The sequence below is a fragment of the Thrips palmi genome, unplaced genomic scaffold (genome assembly GCF_012932325.1).
Source record: "Thrips palmi isolate BJ-2018 unplaced genomic scaffold, TpBJ-2018v1 HiC_scaffold_17, whole genome shotgun sequence".
In the NCBI taxonomy this organism is placed as follows: Eukaryota; Metazoa; Arthropoda; class Insecta; order Thysanoptera; family Thripidae; genus Thrips; species Thrips palmi.
Window position 1 is genome coordinate 13,196,483 of NW_023144626.1, and position 18,797 is coordinate 13,215,279.

General features: G+C 47.5%; 1 protein-coding gene across 4 annotated transcripts in view; it reads right to left on the reverse strand.

Moving 5' to 3' along the window:
* Window positions 1-16,102: 16,102 nt before the first annotated feature.
* LOC117643258 overlaps window positions 16,103-18,797 on the reverse strand; it is a 31,731-nt gene continuing 29,036 nt past the window's right edge. For all 4 annotated transcript variants that reach the window (XM_034382027.1, XM_034382030.1, XM_034382028.1 and 1 more), the window contains one exon: window positions 16,103-16,507. In XM_034382027.1, the coding sequence (XP_034237918.1) occupies window positions 16,286-16,507 (222 nt within the window). In that variant the 3' untranslated portion in view covers window positions 16,103-16,285. The remainder of the gene's footprint in view (window positions 16,508-18,797) is intronic.

Here is an 18,797-nt window from a genome sequence, read left to right on the forward strand (position 1 = left end):
AATTTTGGCCTCAATACGAACAAATTGCACTCCGTTGGCCCGAGGAATCTTAGGACACAATCCAGGTGCCGGCTCATGGTCGAGGTACCAGTACCATCGGGCACCTCCGTGAAGCTGGCAGAACCCAATATTGCACCGCCAGGCGCGGATTGGAGGAACAGGCAGCGAGACATCGCGAAGCCTGTTACGACAAGACGCGGTCTGGCGTAAACCTACCTTGTTGGCTGAGCGATAGCGAAGCCTGTTACTCCAGTGCAGTTGAAAAGTTTTGTCTGTCTGTTTGTCTGTGTGTGTGTGTGTGTGCACTACTCCTCCTGAACGGCTCGGCCGATCTGGCTGCGATTTTGCAGGCTTATTAGGTATGTCCTTGGCTCGGCACACGCGAAATTTCACTATCCTAGCTCACGTGGTTCAGTTTTTATAGCCAAAAAACACCTGAAAAACGGCGAAAAATCGAGTTTTCTGCAGACAGATCCACTGTGGCAAAAAGGTACGGAAAATCCTGTTAATTTTTTTGCCAGGATTCTCCGTAGCCCTCTTATCAATATTCTCCGTAGGCTCTTACAGTATTCTCCGTAGGGCCGCACAGTATTCTCTGTAAATCCGCACAGTCCAACCCCAGCCAACTCCCGTGCTTTGCCCGAGTCGCCTGTCGCTCAGTCGGCCTGGGACATAGGAAACATGAAACGAGAAATTTCCCTGCCCAAAGGGATTTGAGAAAACCAAACTTCTCGCGCGCTCCCACAGAAGGTAAATAAACAATCGGAGGAGTGAACACCAGATATCAGAAGTCCCTACTACTAGGCCGGTTTTGAACCCGGGACCTGTGGGTCTGCTATCAACGCCTCTGACCACTACTCTACGGCGGCTGCTGGGAACCCAGCAGAACTTGCCTGCCTCTTGTCTCCGACTTAACCGTGTCGTACCAACATTTCGAGCTCAACGCACTAAAATACTAAAGGAACAGCTGGAAGTTTCGAATGAGAAGGGAGTAGGATAACCTCTATAAACTGATCACTTGTCTGCTTCTAGTTCGTTAAAACTTAATTTAGAGCTCCTTCTAGCGGTCGATAGATTGAAATTGTCTAAATTAGACCATCGCTTTGTGACGGCAAGATTGGCAGTATCCGAGGCCGACTCAGGCCGCTGGCAACCGGAAGCTCCCATTGGAGTTGGCTGGGGTTGGCACAGTCTTCGCCGTAGGACCTCGAAGACTGTATAGTCCTACGGAGATCGTTGTGCGGTCCTACGGAGAATACTGTGCGGTCCTACAGAAAATACTGTAAGAGCCTACGGAGAATATTGATAAGGGGCCTACGGAGAATTACCACAAGCTGTTTACAGGATTTTCCGTAGCTTTTTGCCACAGTGGATGACTTCTGTCTTTAAGAAAGGGGGGCAGGGCCGAGGGGTGAATAGCTCAGCGTTCTGGTGTACACATGAGTACATGAGTACGCGTGAGTACACCTTCCTTTACTCATAAATTTTACATTTGTAAACAAATTAAGGCTTAATTTAGCGTTTTAAACGACACTCGACGCCAAATCGGTCGAAAAACTAGTGAATTTCGCCCTTTTTAACCTTGTGAGTACACTGAGTACGGGCAAATCTGTACACATGAGTACACTAGTGATTCACCCCTCGGGCAGGGCCCCCAAGCGTCGACAAGTTAAAAAGTTACAAGGGTTTAGATCGTGTCATTTGTAGATGAAGCAACTCCATCTAGAATAAAGAGGGTTCTGGGGGGCGGAGCCCCCGAGCATGCAAAGAGTAAGAAGTAACGGACGATGGACAAGCCAATGCCTGCCGAAGGCAGGCTAAACGCCGCAGGCCAAGGTAGGTACGCCAGGCGTGAATTGGAGGAACAGGCCGCGAGACATCGCGAAGCCTGTTACGACAAGACGCGGTCTGGCGTAAACCTACCTTGTTAATTTCTAACCTGGACTAATGCTTGCACAGGATACCGGAAACATGGCCCATGTTGGAGATAGGATGGAACAGCACAAGGTGGACAAGACATCAAACTCAGTGAGCATCTTTCCTGAAGTGCCTACCAGACCTGAAGGCAGGAAGGCTTTGTGCTGTCCCAAGCCTTTTTGTTCAAAGCAGTTTCTGTATGGTAAAAGGCAACGTTTATTGGAGCACATTCAAAAGTGCCATCCTGATATATAAGATTATCAAAAGAAAATGGATGCACTGTTTTCAGTACGAAATAAGACCATACGTAAAACGTGTAAAATGGTGAGCGAAAGAAGGCAGGTTGCCCAACCAGGTTAGAAAAGTTTTGGATATTCTGTCTGTCTGTTGAATGTGTGAATGCTTCTTGGTTTGAAAATAAATCAGTCAGGTAATCCTCTGAAACAAGGCGATCTCGGAGACTTGCACTGTCTGGAGGTCCTGGCTCGGGACCGTTTCAACACCTAGGGTACTTTGGTTTAGCCTAGCCCCTAAAAAGGCGGCAATGGCTTTCTGCAGATAGATCATTCTGCTTGGAGAATGGGGGGCTGGCGCCCCCCGCCCCCGCTTTAAAGAGTTTAAAGTGACAACAAAATCGTATGCTTGTAGATTAAACTTCGAAGAATGTGGGGGGTCTGGGGCCCGCAACCCCCCTTTCAACAAGTGAAACTAACCGACATGGACAAGCCATTGTCTGCCGTTTTAGGCTAGCGCCAAAGCCAAGGTAGGTACGCCCGGATGGTGAAATTCACAGGCCGACCCAAGGACATCGCGAAGCCTGTTACACAAACGCGACTGGCGTAAACCTACCTTGTAAGTGTGGGAAAAAAATTGCAGGAAAGGAGACAACAGGTAGACATAGATTGAAATCCATTGGTTGAATAGGTTGCTACGTCAAGCATCAAATTTCAAAACAAACAAAACAAAATTTTGTCTAAATTTATCAATAAAAAGTAGGTTTACGCCAGACCTATTGCAGGACAGCTTCGCGAATAGCTGCCTTCTCAATCCACAATGGCGTACTATGGCCTGGCATAACTTCCCGAAAGGCAATGGTTGTCCATTGCGGTTTGATTTGTTGAATGCTGGGGGCTCCACCCCCAGACCCCCGTACATTCTGAATAGAGTTGTCTTATCTGCAGATAACACGATCTTGACGCTTGTCACTTTTTAACTTGTCGAGGCTGGGGGGCTCCGCCCCCAGACCCCCCTTTCTCCAAGCCAGAAGTGATCTACTGCAGAAAGCTCTATTTTTCGCCGTTTTTTAGGTGTTTTTCGGCTATAAAAACTGAACCAGTTGAGCTAGGATGGTGAAATTTCGCGTGTGCCGACCCAAGGACATACCCAAGAAGTGTGCAAAATCTCACCGAGATCGGCCGAGCCGTTCAGGAGGAGTAGTGCGGACACACACACAGACAGACAGACAGACAGACAAAACTTTTCAACCCCACTGAAGTAACAGGCTTCGCTATCGCTCAGCCAATCAAACATTATCAAAACAAACAATATCAAACATTTTATCACAACAACTAGTTGAATAAAAAATTACTTTACTTTTAAATATGCAGGACAATTCTAAAACGGAATAGAGATTCCTCTTAAGTGGCACAAATTTGGGCGAATATAACACTGTTAAAAAAATTCTGAAAATTCAGACCAATTTTGTCAGACTTAGCGGTCTGAATCTGTAAATCAGACTAAATTCTGAAAAATCAGAGTTTTTGTCTTAGTTCTTAAACGCTTTGTCTGAAAGCTTGGTTCAGACTCGAAGTGTCTTAATATTTGTACTCATTCTCAAAATTCATATGAACTTGCGTCAGACTTCCCAGACCTCAAGAGTCTGAATTTCGGATTCAGACCACTTTCTGAAATATGTTCAAACATGAGAGAAAATTGGACAACTTTCTTCCAACCTAACATTGGGTTAACTCACATTAAAAGTTTAAACCCACTAAAAATTTAACTCCGAGGCCGGTATCGGGGATTGGAGACAAAAGCGAAAGCATTTTTCTCCTCCGAAAGGTGGGAGCAGAGTGTCGGTAAAGAGCCTTGTTTGTTGTTAAAAACTTTTGTTTGCAAAAAATTTTAATTTTTTACAAGTAGGCGCCAGACCGCTCTTGTTGGCTTGCGAACTCGCTCCTGTCCCTCCAATTTATATCCTGTAGCACCCGCGCGGAAGGTTTAAAATTGTCTTTTTTGATTGTTACCTCTGGGGGCCCCGGGCCCCCGTCATTCTGATAGGGTGCGTCATCGCAGATAACAGTTTTGAGTTGCACTTTTTAACTTGTCCCACTCGGGGACTCCGCCCCCCAACCTTTTCCCCAAAACGGTTCCTTGGAGTACGTCTTTTTCCCTTTTTGGGTTTTTTCGGAAAAACGAACATTAAAATGGAAATTTCGCCCAAAAGGTGACGGGAAAATTTCCCGAGTGCCACCGTTCAGAGGAAAAACAACAGAAAAAGACAATTTGTCTAATTTTTCAACTACGCCCTGATGAAAGGTTAAGCTTGTGCCAATCAAAATTTCAACCAATATCAATTTTCACATGGGAAATAATTCTGCTATTTAATTCAGGACAAAAAAGGAATGAATTCTCAGGCAAAATTTGGCGAACAGTGAACTGGTGATTCTAAAAACATAACAGGCACTTTTTAGATATATTCTCTGACATGTAACAAGGTAGGTTTACGCCAGACCGCGTCTTGTCGTAACAGGCTTCGTTATGTCTCGCTGCCTGTTCCTCCAATCCGCGCCTGGCGTACACTGTTAGAAATTAGCTCCGAAATTTTATGGAGAAAAACCCTATAATCACGTTCATGGAGACTCCATTCATTTTCCATTTTTTTTCGGAGAGATTTTCTCAGCGCTTATATAGATGTTCTTCGGAGCATTCCTTGGGTCCAGATAGGAGGTAAAATGGAAGTCTTTCCTCAAATATATTAAAGAGGACTTCGCTGAAGCATTTTTTTGGTCTGATATGGTCAAAGAAGGGACAACCTCATTCGAGCTCATTTGACTTATATCCTGTAGCTTTCCCTTTATATTATGAAAACTGAGCTCAAAAAGTAGGGGTCACCCTTCCCTCAATTTTAAACTGGTTGCAAACCTTTTTTTCGTGTTTTTGTGATAGTGCAGCATGCATTTTTGTTCAAAATTCCGAAATTTTTCGGAGAAAGCCCAGAATTTGCATTTATGGAGAGCTCCATGCGGAAGTTTCGGAAAAACTCCATGATTTTTCCATTTTTTTCGGAATTTTCTGACAGTGTACCTACCTTGGCCTGCGGCGCTAGCCTGCCTTCGGCAGGCAATGCTTGCCCGTCATCAGTTACTTCTGATTTGTTGCATGCCCCCCAGCCCCGCCCTCCAGACCCCCCTTCACTGTATATAGAGTTGCTTCATCTACAAATTACACGACCTTGACCCTTGTAACTTTTCAACTTGTCAGGTTGGGTTCAACTTGTCAGGTTGGGGTTCAACTTGTCAGGTTGGGGGTATCCGCCCCCCAGGCTAGGGATGCAAAAATACCGGTAAGATTCAAAGTTACGTAAATTACGGTAAAATACGGTATTTAACCGTATTATACGGTAAAATTGGGTAAAATTGATTTTTCTTGACTTAAAGAAGTAACTGTGGTTCTTCTTGTGAAATAGGGGGAAAAGAGGTTCATTTGGGTGAGGGTGTATCATTAATCATCGGCCGCATCGTTCCAAACATGGTTGCAAACCATCATGACTCAAGGACAATGTCGCATATTTGAAATAGACAAGGACGAAAGACCCTGTGGGTCAAAAATATGAACTATTCTCCCACTAGACCCTCCCAAATTAATTTTGAATCTGACTGCTTTTCACTTATTCCTACGGGGCTGGATTAAGAAATGCGTAGAGCAGCAAAGTTAACAGCCCAAATATACTTAAGAATTAACAAAACGGGCGCCGTTTTTCTCGTAATCCAAGTAAGTTGTCTCAATTCCATGAAGAAACTTTTTTCCTTAAAGGCTGCAAGGTGTCCAACAACCATACCAATGTTCATTACACTTTTCAGCTCAAATTTCTAACAAATATCTACCCCTAGATTTACCTCTTTTCAATTTTAAGTTAGTTAAAATTATATGAACCTTGGCAACAAAGAAAGGTTTTTGATTTGCCTTTCGGAGATTTGGGTCGCGTAAATGGATTTTGATTTCCACAAGTTTTGCCAAAGAAGAGAACATTAACTTCACATAAATTTTAAGTGGCTAGACGTCTTACACGTACACGGGGTGGCACGAGGGGCAGATACAAACCAAGAGTTCAAAAGAAGCGCTATTTTCAGTCCGTACGTCCTGTCTAATCGTATGGAAGCTAAAGAAGTTCAAATAAGTCAATATTTCAAAATTACTGAAAAATACCAATTTTACCGGGGTCTCCGTAAAATACGGTATTTTACCGTATTATACCGTTCTTTACCGGTAATATTACCGGCCTTTACATCCCTACCCCAGCCCCCCCTTTCATCAAGACAGGAGAGATCTACCTGCAGAAAACTCGATTTTTCGCCATTTTTTAGGTGTTTTTCGGCTGTAAAAACTGAACCACGTGAGCTAGGATAGTGAAATGTCGCGTGTGCCGAGCTAAGAACATACCTAATAAGCCTGCACAATCTCAGCCAGATCGGCCGAGCCATTCAGGAGGAGTAGTGCACACACACAGACAGACAGACAAAACTTTTCAACCGCACTGGAGTAACGGGCTTTGCTATCGCTCAGCCAATAAGTGCGTCAGTAGCAGAGATACAATGGTAATTTCAAAATTTAAATATTTTTGAAATCTAAATTAGAGACATTTTGAATGTAATCAAACGTCTACATCTTGCTTATTAAACTGCACGTCCCACACATTTCCTTTTCTTCAAACTTACATTCACATCCCTGCCAGGACTTGTTGGTGGGGTACTCTACAAATCGAACAGTGTACATGGTATGCTCTAACTGGAGCATTCCTGCAAGCACGCTCTAGTTAGCGCATGCCTGCCAGGCATGCACTAACTAGTGCATACATGCCATGTACACGCTAACTGAAGCATGCATCTAGTGCATAAGGGATATGGAGTTTTCTGCATCAGGAAGCGTGTACATGGCATGTATGCACTAATAAGTGCATGCTTGGCAGGCATGCGCTAGTTAGAGCGTGCTTGCAGGCATGCTCCAGTTAGAGCATACCATGTACACTCTTCGATTTGAAGAGTAGGGTCGAAGACCGGGATGTCATCCTGGGAGGACTCTCTGATGTCATCTACAGAGGCGGGTGGGGCCTGTGCAGGCATGTCTTCGTCAACCTAACACAAGCCAAAAATTTGAAATTAAGATCAACCTAATAACAAGGTAGGTTTACGCCAGACCGCGTCTTGTCGTAACAGGCTTCGCGATGTCTCGCGGCCTGTTCCTCCAATCCGCGCCTGGCGTACCTACCTTGGCCTGCGGCGCTAGCCTGCCTTCGGCAGGCAATGGCTTGTCAATCGTCGATTACTTCTTACTTGTTGCATACTGGGGGGCAGAGCCCCCCAGACCCCCTTTCATTCTAGATAGAGTTGCTGCATCTATAGATAACACGAACTTGACCTTTGTAGCTTTTTAACTTGTCGAGGCTGGGGGCCTCCGCCCCCCAGACCCCCCCTTCCTTCAAGGCAGAAGTGATCTGCCAGCAGAAATCTCGATTTTTCACCGGTTTTTAGGTGTTTTTGGCCCGCCCTTCTATTCAAAAAATAGGGGGAGGGCCTATGCATTTGCCTTTGTGTCTGTGTGTTGTTGTTGTTGGCGTCTGTGTACAAGGAAGGAGTTGAGCTAGAGTAACCAGATTTGGAGGGTACTTCAGGAGTACCGTCCAAACAAATAATCCGGTGGTGCAAATCCCGTCCGGGTCGCACAAGGGCTGCTGCAGGTGCATCATGGTTTACATGAGCGGGAGGGGGATTTCCGCCATTATTGGTACTAGCAGGGCACATAGGGGTATTTTTGGAATCGGGGCGACGAGACAAGATGAATGGACCTGGTCCCGACCCCATCGGCCGCTTTTACAAGTTGGCCAGATCAGGATCTTCAAAAAAGGGGGTCGACCGACTAAAAAAATTTATTGCAGATTTCGATTGGTCTCAGCAAGACCTTTTCAACGAGGGGTCGGAAAGGTGGTCCAGGAGCCCGACTTCGTCTATTAGTCACATCAGGATCTTCAAAAAAGGGGGTCGACCTACTAAAAAAATTTATTGCAGATTTCGATTGGTCTCAGCAAGACCTTTTCAACGAGGGGTCGGAAAATGGGTCCAGGAGCCCGACTTCGTCTATTAGTCACATCAGGATCTTCAAAAAAGTGGGTCGACCGACTAAAAAAATTTATTGCAGATTTCGATTGGTCTCAGCAAGACCTTTTCAACGAGGGGTCGGAAAATGGGTCCAGGAGCCCGACTTCGTCTATTAGTCACATCAGGATCTTCAAAAAAGGGGGTCGACCGACTAAAAAAATTTATTGCAGATTTCGATTGGTCTGAGCAAGACCTTTTCAACGAGGGGTCGGGGGGGTCCAGGAGCCCGACTTCGTCTATTAGTCAAATCAGGATCTTCAAAAAAGGGGGTCGACCGACTGAAAATTTTTACTTAAGTTTTCGATAGGTCTTGGCAAGACCTCTTCAACGAGGGGTCGGAAGGGGGGTCCAGGAGCCCGCCTTCAAGAGTTATGGGAAAAAGTGCGACGGACTCGTTTTGCGCTCCTGCTGTGCCTCTATTGCAAGGAGTTGCAGTAGCATGGCAAATATGGGTATTTTCGAAATGAGGGTGAAGAGACAAATGAAATGGGCATATTCTAAGGACAGTTGGAGTAAAAAGTGTAAGGACTATTGCATATTGTGAATAGAAGGGCGGGCCTAAGTCACGATGGTACATCGATAACTTTGCTTTACCCGCTCACGGTGTGTGTGATGCGAGCGGGCCGAAGGCCCGGGCCTTCGACTGGCCAAGTTGGGTCTGATGCGAGGGCCGAAGGCCCGAGAAAAGGCCGCCGGCAGGCCAACCTGGGCCGGCCCCCTGTCGAACCGAGTTGCCGGCGCAGCGAAGCGGAGCTGGCAACTCGGTTCGACGGAAGGGCGGGCCCTGGCTTGTTCGGCTAAAAAAGCTGAACCACGCGAGCTAGGATAGTGAAATTTCGCGTGTGCCGAGCCAAGAACATACCTAATAAGCCTGCATTTTCTCAGCCAGATCGGCCGAGCCGTTCAGGAGGAGTATTGTACACAGACAGACAGACAGAAAAAACTTTTCAACCGCACTGGAGTAACAGGCTTCGCTATCGCTCAGCCAATAATCTACATTTTGCATCTGAGCAAAACTCGCATCATTTCCTTCCTCCTCTGCTGCCATGGGTGGATGCACCGCAATTGCATGATAAGGATCAAATTGGGGATATTGTGGATAATGGGGTGGTACAAGGTATGGCTGGAACGGATATTGGTAAGGGTTAATGGGATATTGGTACGGCAATTGGTATTGGGGATAGAATGGAGGAAGCTGGGGTGGGAAATGATAAGGAGGGGGAGGCGGGTTGAATTGAGCATATTGATGGGGATTGTAATTCATTGGGTAAGGATGAGGATGAGGAGGGGCTTGGGGCCGCGCCCGTCTTCCGGCCCGCCTGGACCTGCCTTGCACCATGGCTGAAAATCAGAAAGCAGAGATATTACAATTAAATATCAAGTCATCGACATCAATCACGAAGTGAAATATATCCTATGTACTAGTTCAAATATTAAAGAATTAATTCGGATACAGTGTTGCTTAGAGGCGAAATTGTATGAAAGAAACTCTGAGGTTACGCACAGAAGGATCACAACAGTTTTATGATTAAACAGACAGAAGCTGTTGTCTCCTAAAATTTTCCATTGAGAGTGTGGGGGTGGAACTCCGTAGTCCGTCCTGGAAAGGGTAACCCGTGTCAGGCTATAACACTGGCGTGTCTGAGGTACGCCTAAACAATTTGGATTTAACGAACTGCGTGGGAATGTCACCGTACTTTAGCCTCCGAAATCCGAGCTTCGGGATTAGTAGGTTAGGATAGGCCACCCACGCGACCGGAGTGCCTACCAGGTTGACTATGAGAACACTGAGAAATATACAAATTTGGCTGAGCGATAGCGAAGACCTTGCCGTGTTTGGGCGCGCTGAAAAGTGACTGGTCGTGCGTCTGTCTGTCCTCTGTTCGTACACGCTCACGTTTCTCAGCGACTACAACAGGTATAGTTTCCATACTTCGCATTTAACGTCGTCTTACTTCACCCCAACACGAGTTTGTTTCAGACTACCTTGTAGTCGTAAAATTCAAAGTACATGCTAGTCTGAAAATTCAGACGACAGGGTGTCCAATAATTCAGAGTGTCCGGGGGTGTGAAAATTCAGACCACGGGGTCTCAAAATTGACTTCATCCTAAAAAGTCTGAAAATTTCGACTTTTTTTAAACAGTGATCAGCTACATTGACTTGAGTTGCCAATTCCTCCCACTTCCTGTCAGTCCTAACCCTGCCACCAGGGTGAATATTGTGCCCTTCAGGAGCTCCACGTCGCCCTCCACAATATGGAACAAACGCTGCCATTGGGAGTCCGAAGGATTTCCAGCATCAGCTGAAAAGCAAACAACATTCATCATTACCGACCGAGTGTACACACGATTCCCGAAGAGCGTAACCCCTCGGTTTATAGCTCTCGACAAAAGTTCATTCAAATCTTTTCCGAATGATCCAAAACATGTGCCTCTTGCGGGAGAGAATGCCATAGAGCGGCACTATCATAACGAGGAAACCACTGGGAATCGGCACGAATTCAACGGGTCCGTGTGAAATAGCTGTGGGCGATGTTTTGAGACATTTGCAACTGCAACCCGAGTAGGCATGGGAGGAAAGTGGGGAGCAAGAGGAATGGCTGATATTTTGAAACACGAGGCCAACGAGGAAGAGGTTAAGCTGGCCAAAGCCAGGAACCGCACGAAAAGCTAGTCTGAGCACGATCGAAACCGTCGTGGGTAACAGATGGCATGGATTGTTGTTTATTTTTCACTTGGGAAAAACTTCAGGTGAATGTAGTAATGTAACCCCCTCAAGGGTCGCCCGGGCGAACCACAACTCGAAATCCGCAAACATCGAGGGGAAGAAAAAGGCAAGGCGGGTAGAAAATGGCATGAGATAAAAGCCGAATAATGAGTCTTACCCATCGCAAACGACGATTCTTCCTTCTTTGATCAGATTGAAGACTGCAGATAACCGATTCACTTCGCTCTATGTCGCTCTGTCCTCGCTGTCTGCCACACTCTACACTCCCAACGTCCAAACTACTCTTTCCGCATCCGTAACGTTCACCGGTACCTGTGTGTGTGTTCCAGCTCCGACCCGGCCCGACGACCACCGACCACTACTACCCCTCTCCCCTCCTCTCCCCACCCCAAACCACCGCCGACCGAGCCCGAGCAGCGATCACCCGACCAGTACATAGCCCGACGCATGCAGGGGGCAGCAACGGCCTATAGGCGCGTGAAGCTATGCACGAGGGTGGTGCAGGGGTTACTTATTTTGCTTCGATTGGAAGATCTAGCCCGTTGATTGCAAAACGCTTTGAGCAGATCGAAAGAGCACAAAATTTAAGGTGCATTAGGCCTAGTAGACTGCCCGATACTTCCAATTCAACCGAACACAAGGGTGGAATCATTTACATCAACATGGCGCATTCGAGTTTTTCCTGAATTTTATGATTTCTCGTGTTTTTCGGTGTTTTCACTGCACCTCATTATAAAGTCAGGGGGGAGTTTCGAGAAGAGCAATAAGCCTAATGCACCCTAAATTTCAAGCCCTTTCCATCGGTGCGAAGCGTTTTGAAAAACACCATCTAGTTTTCATGATCTCGAACAAGTGCGCAACCTCTGCACTGACGGCGCGAGCATCGCTTCACGCTCTCCCTAGGCCGTTGCCACCCCCTGCCCGCACGGTAAAAACTTTGTCGTGTTTTATAAGGACCGGTCACCTTAGCTAAGGGTCTTGGCCTCTGATCCTTAGGGAGACCCCTCTGGCTAAGGTAGCTTCTTAGCCAAACTAGCCCAGCGCGTTCGTTTTCACGTCCGCCATTTTTAACCTCAAATTTGCCAATTGTAGGAATGCAGAAAATTAACTAATGAAACACAACGTAACATGTTTGCTTACGTAAAATTTAACGCTGAACCTGATTCTGTACTCGCTTTTCAAAAAGAAGGAAGGATTGCTGAAAGAAATTTGGATTACGTTTATGCTACGGCGCTCCCTCAGCCGACCACATATTTCACGAACGTGAATGAACCAGATCATCCAGAGGCAAACGAGCACTCGAAATGGAAAAATCGCACATTTTACCTTGGTATTTTCTGAAACTACCTTTACTCGCGGTTAAATTCGTTTATTGAGTGTGAAGCATCGGTAATTAGGTTATAGGCTCAACATGGCGGACATGTAAACAAACGCTTGCCTAAGGAGCTACCTTAGCCAGACGGGTTTACTTAAGGACCAGGGGCCAAGAACCTTAGCTGAGGTGACCGGTCCTTGTAAAACACGACAAAGTTTTTGCCGTGCGACGCCAGATGGTCCGCCCACGCGTGCCCGACGGGCCTCTCCAAATACCCGCCACCATCCTTCGGAATCAGTAAGCTGCTCCACCCGGCACCCAAGGTGAGTGCCAAGTGCCCCCCTGCCCAGGGCCCAGAGTCCAGCGTCGCTGATTCGGCTCCTGTGTTTACAGTGGCCGTCTCGGTCCCGGGCGGCATCAACACGTGGGGGCATCCGGCTTCACCGGGCTCTCAGCGGGCTGCCCGCCCGGCGCCTGGGTGCCTTCGTTCTGGGCCTCGACCACGACCCCTTCTGGGCCAGCTCCTTTCTGGCCTTGCTTCTGAGGGAGGCCGACCATCTGCGTGAGTACAGCCCGCCGCCGGCATCCATTCCAAGCCCGCCCCCCAGCCCTCCCTGTCTGTTGTTGTGTGTGCAGCCTACACAACACCTATGGCCGCCCTGTCCGAGTAAGCAGTGGAGCGGCTCACGGCGTGCGACCCACCCGGCGACGGCGCCGTCGGAGCCCCAGGGGACTCTCCCCGGGGTCCCTGTCAGTCAGGGCCTCCGGGCGGTGCTCCACCGGCGCCTCCCTACCCCGTCGCCGTGCCCCAGCCCGCCCCGGCTCCAGCCGCTGGGCCCTCCGCTGCGGGCGTGTCAGGGATCTTCCCCCGCGGCAGTTCCGCACCCCGGGCCCCCCAGTTCGCCCCAGGCAGGGCCCTCCCGCTCCACGTCGGCGTCCCCCAGCTGCGTCCCTCGCGCTGGCGCCTCTGGCCGCTCACAAGCGTCACCATGGTCGGAGGCCAACGCCACGCGCAGTTGGAGTGACAGCGATTGCAGCGAGGGGGTATGCACTCGCGTATTAGTCGGTACACTCTATCTGTAATAACACGCGTAATAATACGCGTAATAGTCGCGTAATAGCCGAAATTGTCAAAATTTTATCAATTTTGGTGTGTTTGAGGCCCTTTTTAGCTATATTCCGATTAATTTGTGGCGTAATAGAGCGTAATAGCGTAATAGTCGGTACACAGGTTCAGAGAGCGCATACCCCCTCGGATTGCAGTATCTTCAACCACGACAGCCCTTGCCATTGCTTCCGCGTGGAGGAGATTCCCGACGCGCGGGACGTGGCAAGAGAGGCCGCGGCGGCAGAGCACGCCGCCACAACCTACGACAGCTATGCTGCTGAGCAGCTAGCCCTTCATGCCGCCCAGGCATTGCAATTGCGACTGTTATTGCTGAGATTGATCCATGTTGTAACCGCTATCCTATCTGTCTAGTTTTCTAAATGTAAGGCCCTACCGTCTACTTGTTATTTTTGCTTATCGCTCACCTGGCCAATAAACCTTTACTTTACTTCTGCATTCACTTATCCTTATTTCCTCTCCTTTGACTCCACCTGCTCCGTCCCCGCTCCTCTGGGTTGGGCCTTGGGGTCCTCGCTGCGCCTCGTCCTCCCTCCCTGCTGTGGTGGACCTTCACCAGGGTTGCCACGCCGGATTTCCCTGACATTTCTAGGTTTTTCAGAGACAATTTTTGTCATTTTCCCTGACATTTTGGGCAATTTTTCAAGGGAGTTGTCGCGCTTGGAAAGGATATCCCATCTGGCGGATGGGCACTTTTTGACTTTTTGGCAAGAAAGTTGAGATTTTGACCTGTCTTCCACAAATTTCCCTGACATTTCCAGATTTTCCCGGTTCTCCCTGACACGGTTTCAGTTTCCCTGACAATTCCAGGTTTTCCCTGTTTTCCAGGTGCGTGGCAACCCTGTCCAGGCTGATTGGATTCTCCGTTGTCACACTCAAGCCATGCAACAAGATAACCAGCATTATACCATGTTCACTTCCTTAGTTCGCCTGCGATTTGTTCGCGTTCGGCGCTTAGCAGGGGTGCAGGCAGTCATGCAACAAGCATTCAAGCGTAAGCTGGAAGCCCTCAATCTAGTTAACTTATTTGCCGCACCCTCCCAGGAGAGATCGCGTGGAGATTCCGCCACGATCCTGGAAGGCTAGTCCTACCACGACCGCCTCTCCCGTGCTTGTTTCAAGTAGTCACAGAAAAAATTAAGTAAGTTCTCCCTTACGTTGTGTTCATAGGATGTATTGATACTTTTCTTGGCGGTGACCAAGTCAACTCATTCATTGCAGCACTCAACATTCCCAATGTTTGGGAGTCCCTGCGGAAGCGCCATAATAGATCTGTGGGGAAGGCTGTGGAGCAAGTAGCCAAGGAGTTGTGTGCAGAGGCGATTTCTCACGATGGCACATCAAAGCAATCAGTAAGAAAGTTTGTGTGCTGTCACGTGTCAGCGGGTGGATGGTGGACTGTGGTGTATGTGTCATTATTGTAGCAAGGACAAATTTGTTGGGTGAGCGATAGCGAAGCCTGTTACTCCATTGGGGTTGAAAAGTTTTTTCTGTCTGTCCGTCTGTCTGTGTGTGTGTGTGTGTCCGCACTACTCCTCCTGAACGGCTCAGCCGATCTCGGTGAGATTTTGCACACTTTTCGGGCATGTCCTTGGCTCGACACACGCGAAATTTTACTATCCTAGCTCAACTGGTTCAGTTTTTATAGCCGGAAAACACCTAAAAAACGGCGAAAAATCGAGTTTTCTGCAGGCAGATCACTTCTGTCTCGAAGAAGGGGGGTCTGGGGGGCGGAGCCCCGCAGCCCTGACAAGTTAGAAAGTTACAAGGGATCTAGAATGAAGGGGGGTCTGGGGGGCGGAGCCCCCCAGCATGCATCAAGTTAGAAGTAACCGACGATGGACAAGCCATTGCCTGCCGAAGGCAGGCTAGCGCCGCAGGCCAAGGTAGGTACGCCAGGCGCGGATTGGAGGAACAGGCAGCGAGACATCGCGAAGCCTGTTACGACAAGACGCGGTCTGGCGTAAACCTACCTTGTTAGTGTTAAACTTAGTTTTACCAGTGCCGATGCATACTTGGCTGAGTACACATCTACAGATGTATACTTGAGAGGTATGCATCTGTAGATGTGTACTCAGCCAAGTGTGCATCTGAAAATGTGTACTTGATACTGGGCATTTACATGGTGACAAGTGCACACCTTCTACTTGCCAAGTATGCACCTACAGATGCATACTTATCAGGTATGCATTTGTTCATGTGTACTCAGCTAGGTATGCATCTGAAGGTGTGTACTTTTAAGTATGCATGTGTAGATGTATACTGAGTACACTCTTCAGTTTGTAGAGTACCACGACCTTTCCAGCGAGAGGGGTCAGAAGAGGAGTCCAGGGGCCCGACCAATTGAGTTGTGGCAATCGGTGCCACGAACTCGTTTTTGGCGCTTATGCAGGGCCTCGGATGAAACGCAAATGTGGGTATTTGCCATCATGAAGCCTTTTTCAAATTCTTCAACACGGAGTGCTCTACTCATTGTTTCAACATAAGTTTCTGAGAGGGCTTGCCGAAGTCAAGCAGGGAGCGCCGCAGGCGAAGGTAGGTACGCCAGGAGTAGGTCGTAACAGGCGCAGCATCGCATCGCGAAGCCTGTTACGACGAGACACGGTGTGGCGTACACCCACCTTGTAGAAAGAAAGACGCAGTTTCTTTTTTGCACTGGATATGTAATTTCATATTTAGACCATATTTCCGCTCACAAGATATACGATAGCGGATCAAATACACTTCTGGAACCAATCTGCCGATGGCTGAAAACTTTTGTCCGTTTCGAACCACCATCACGAACTGCTGGGAACCCCAGTTCCAGCCGCCGGCCGTGGCTCTGGTCACGCCTTGTCGTACAGCACGCGGTTGAGGGCGGCGTGCAGCTCGAGGTGGAGCGGCTCGCCCTGCAGCACGGGCGCCGTGACCACCAGGTTGGGGCGCGCCTCGAGCCACACGGCCATCTCGGCCGGCCGGCGCTCCACCACGAAGACGTGCTCGCCGTCCGGCAGGCGGGGCGTCAACTGCGGCTGGCCGAAGGGGTCTCGGTAACTGGGCAGGTACGCCTGCGGAGGAAAGGGCGCTCTCTCAGTAAAAACTCTACGAAGAATCGCTTCGTGCACTGCGATAAAAGATGACGGTAAATCCTGTACTGATTACTCCAGACTTCACCGTACTTTTTTTAACAGGCAACACCGTCGTTTTTTTACAGGCAATACCGTACTTTTTTTACAGGCAACGCCGTACTTTTTTTACAGGGAATCCCGTACTTTTTTACCCGGCAGTCCCGTACTTTTAATACCTATCAAAAACTGCTATAATTTTTATTGTCGGTCGACCCTTGTTTTTCAATATCCTGATGTACGTAACTGCTGAAATCGGACTCCTGGACCCCCCTTCCGACCACTCGTTGAAAAGGTCTTGACGAGACCTATCGAAAGGTGCAATAAAATTTTTCAGTCGGTCGACCCCCTTTTTTCGAGATCCTGATGTGGACAATTCTTGGGAGCGGCCTTTGATGGGACCAGATCTGATCCTTCCTACGGCATGGACTGTACGAAAGAACGGTAACTCCTGTTAAAAAACTACGGAATATTTTGTAAAACAAGTACGGTAAAAACTGTAGACAGTACGGTGGATACTGGGTTTTGAAGTACGGTAAAGTTTGGCAAAAAAAATTATCCAGGATTTACCGTCATTTTTTCTCAGAGTGTAAAACGGAGAAAATGAAGGCATTGAAAAATCTTTCGAAGAAATGGCAAAATCCTTTGTAATGCAAGCATCTCTTCATGATAGAAGCAATTCCACAATGCCTTCAGTTTCTTTGTGGTTATGAATCAAATGCTTCGTAGCTTTCAAGAGTGCTGTCGAAAGCTTTCAAAGCTTGGGAAAATATTTCACAGTAGCAAGTTTCCTCCGGCTTTGCATTACGAACACTCCTGCTCACTTTTTTCTTCGCATCGCAAAGAAAAAGTTAGTGAGTTGCGAAGTCCAGAACGTTGCAAAGCATTTTCCGTTCAAGTTACAAAGTAATAATCCACAATGCGGAAAAAATATTTTGGGAGTTCGTAACAAAATGCCGGAGAATACTTCGCAAGGATGTCATGAAGCCACCATGCAATAGATTAACAAACAAAAAAAAATCCAATGCTGACGCATTGCACGGTGTTCCGGTTGTGGAAATCAATTTGAAGTCTGTCGTCTAAACGTTAACTACGTTAATTTTACCGTTATTTGCGTAACTTTGAATCCTACCGGTATTTTTACATCCTTAAACCTGGTTCAGTTAACACAATGACCATCTCAGTCCATCTCGCGATCTACAGTGCTAATGTTCGTCAAACGAAAATCATCTGCGTTCCGAAACCACCCCTGCCGAGTTTATAAAGTTTGTCAAACCAACCGTCGTGCTGGTTACAGAATTGAGGAAAACATCACAAGAGAATCACAACCTTTAAAAGCAAGCCAAACAATCCAACCTCAGCAACAATGGAGGGGCAGTTTCAATGCGCGACTACTCGTTTTCTCAGCCTCGCGATTTTCGAAAGGGCGCAGACGCCGAGAAAATTGTTGCCAACCCCCGAAAATTAATTTATTGCGTCTTTTCTGCTACGAACTTTTTACTGACAGACTTCAAAGATGTTCCAACGTTGGGACACCGTGCAATGCGTTAGCATTGGCATTTTCGAATTTCACGGCGTTTTGATTTCGTTTTATCAGCGACTTTAAATTTTGACAGTTGGTACGATGGTACCGTGTCGTTGCCATGGAGACTTTTTTTTCATGTTTTAACCATTTTCTCAGAACACAGATGATTTCTTGTCACTTTGATGAGGCAGGAGGTTCAGTTATGAGGAGTGGCACATTTTCTTTTTGAAACGTTTCTGAAAAATGTGAACGGATAAGGGTGCTTGATTGTTGCAAATTTATGTTTTAGTCGTTAACGTTAAATTCTCACGATAAATTTTCGAAATTTTCAGGAATTTTTATTTGATTATGATAACGAGTAATTTGGCGGGAACCATTTTTCGATTTGCGTTGGCGGAAGGAAAAGAATCTGAGCCGTCCAAAACAATAGGGGTCCTCCTTCGTCGGAACCCCTGAAAAAAGAGAGAGAGGGGGAGAGAGAGAGAGAGAGAGAGAATAGGAGAAACGTTAGGACGCATTCGTCGTAATAAACTCATTCTAACGAACGTGAATCGATTTCGCCACGTCGCAACTTTAAAAAACGTGGTTTTCACTGAAGGTACACTTTGACATACACGGTAAAAAAGATCAGGAAAATTCTGTGAACAACTTGTGATGATGTCCCGTAGCCCTCTTGTCAATATTCTCCGTATGACCTTACAGTATTCT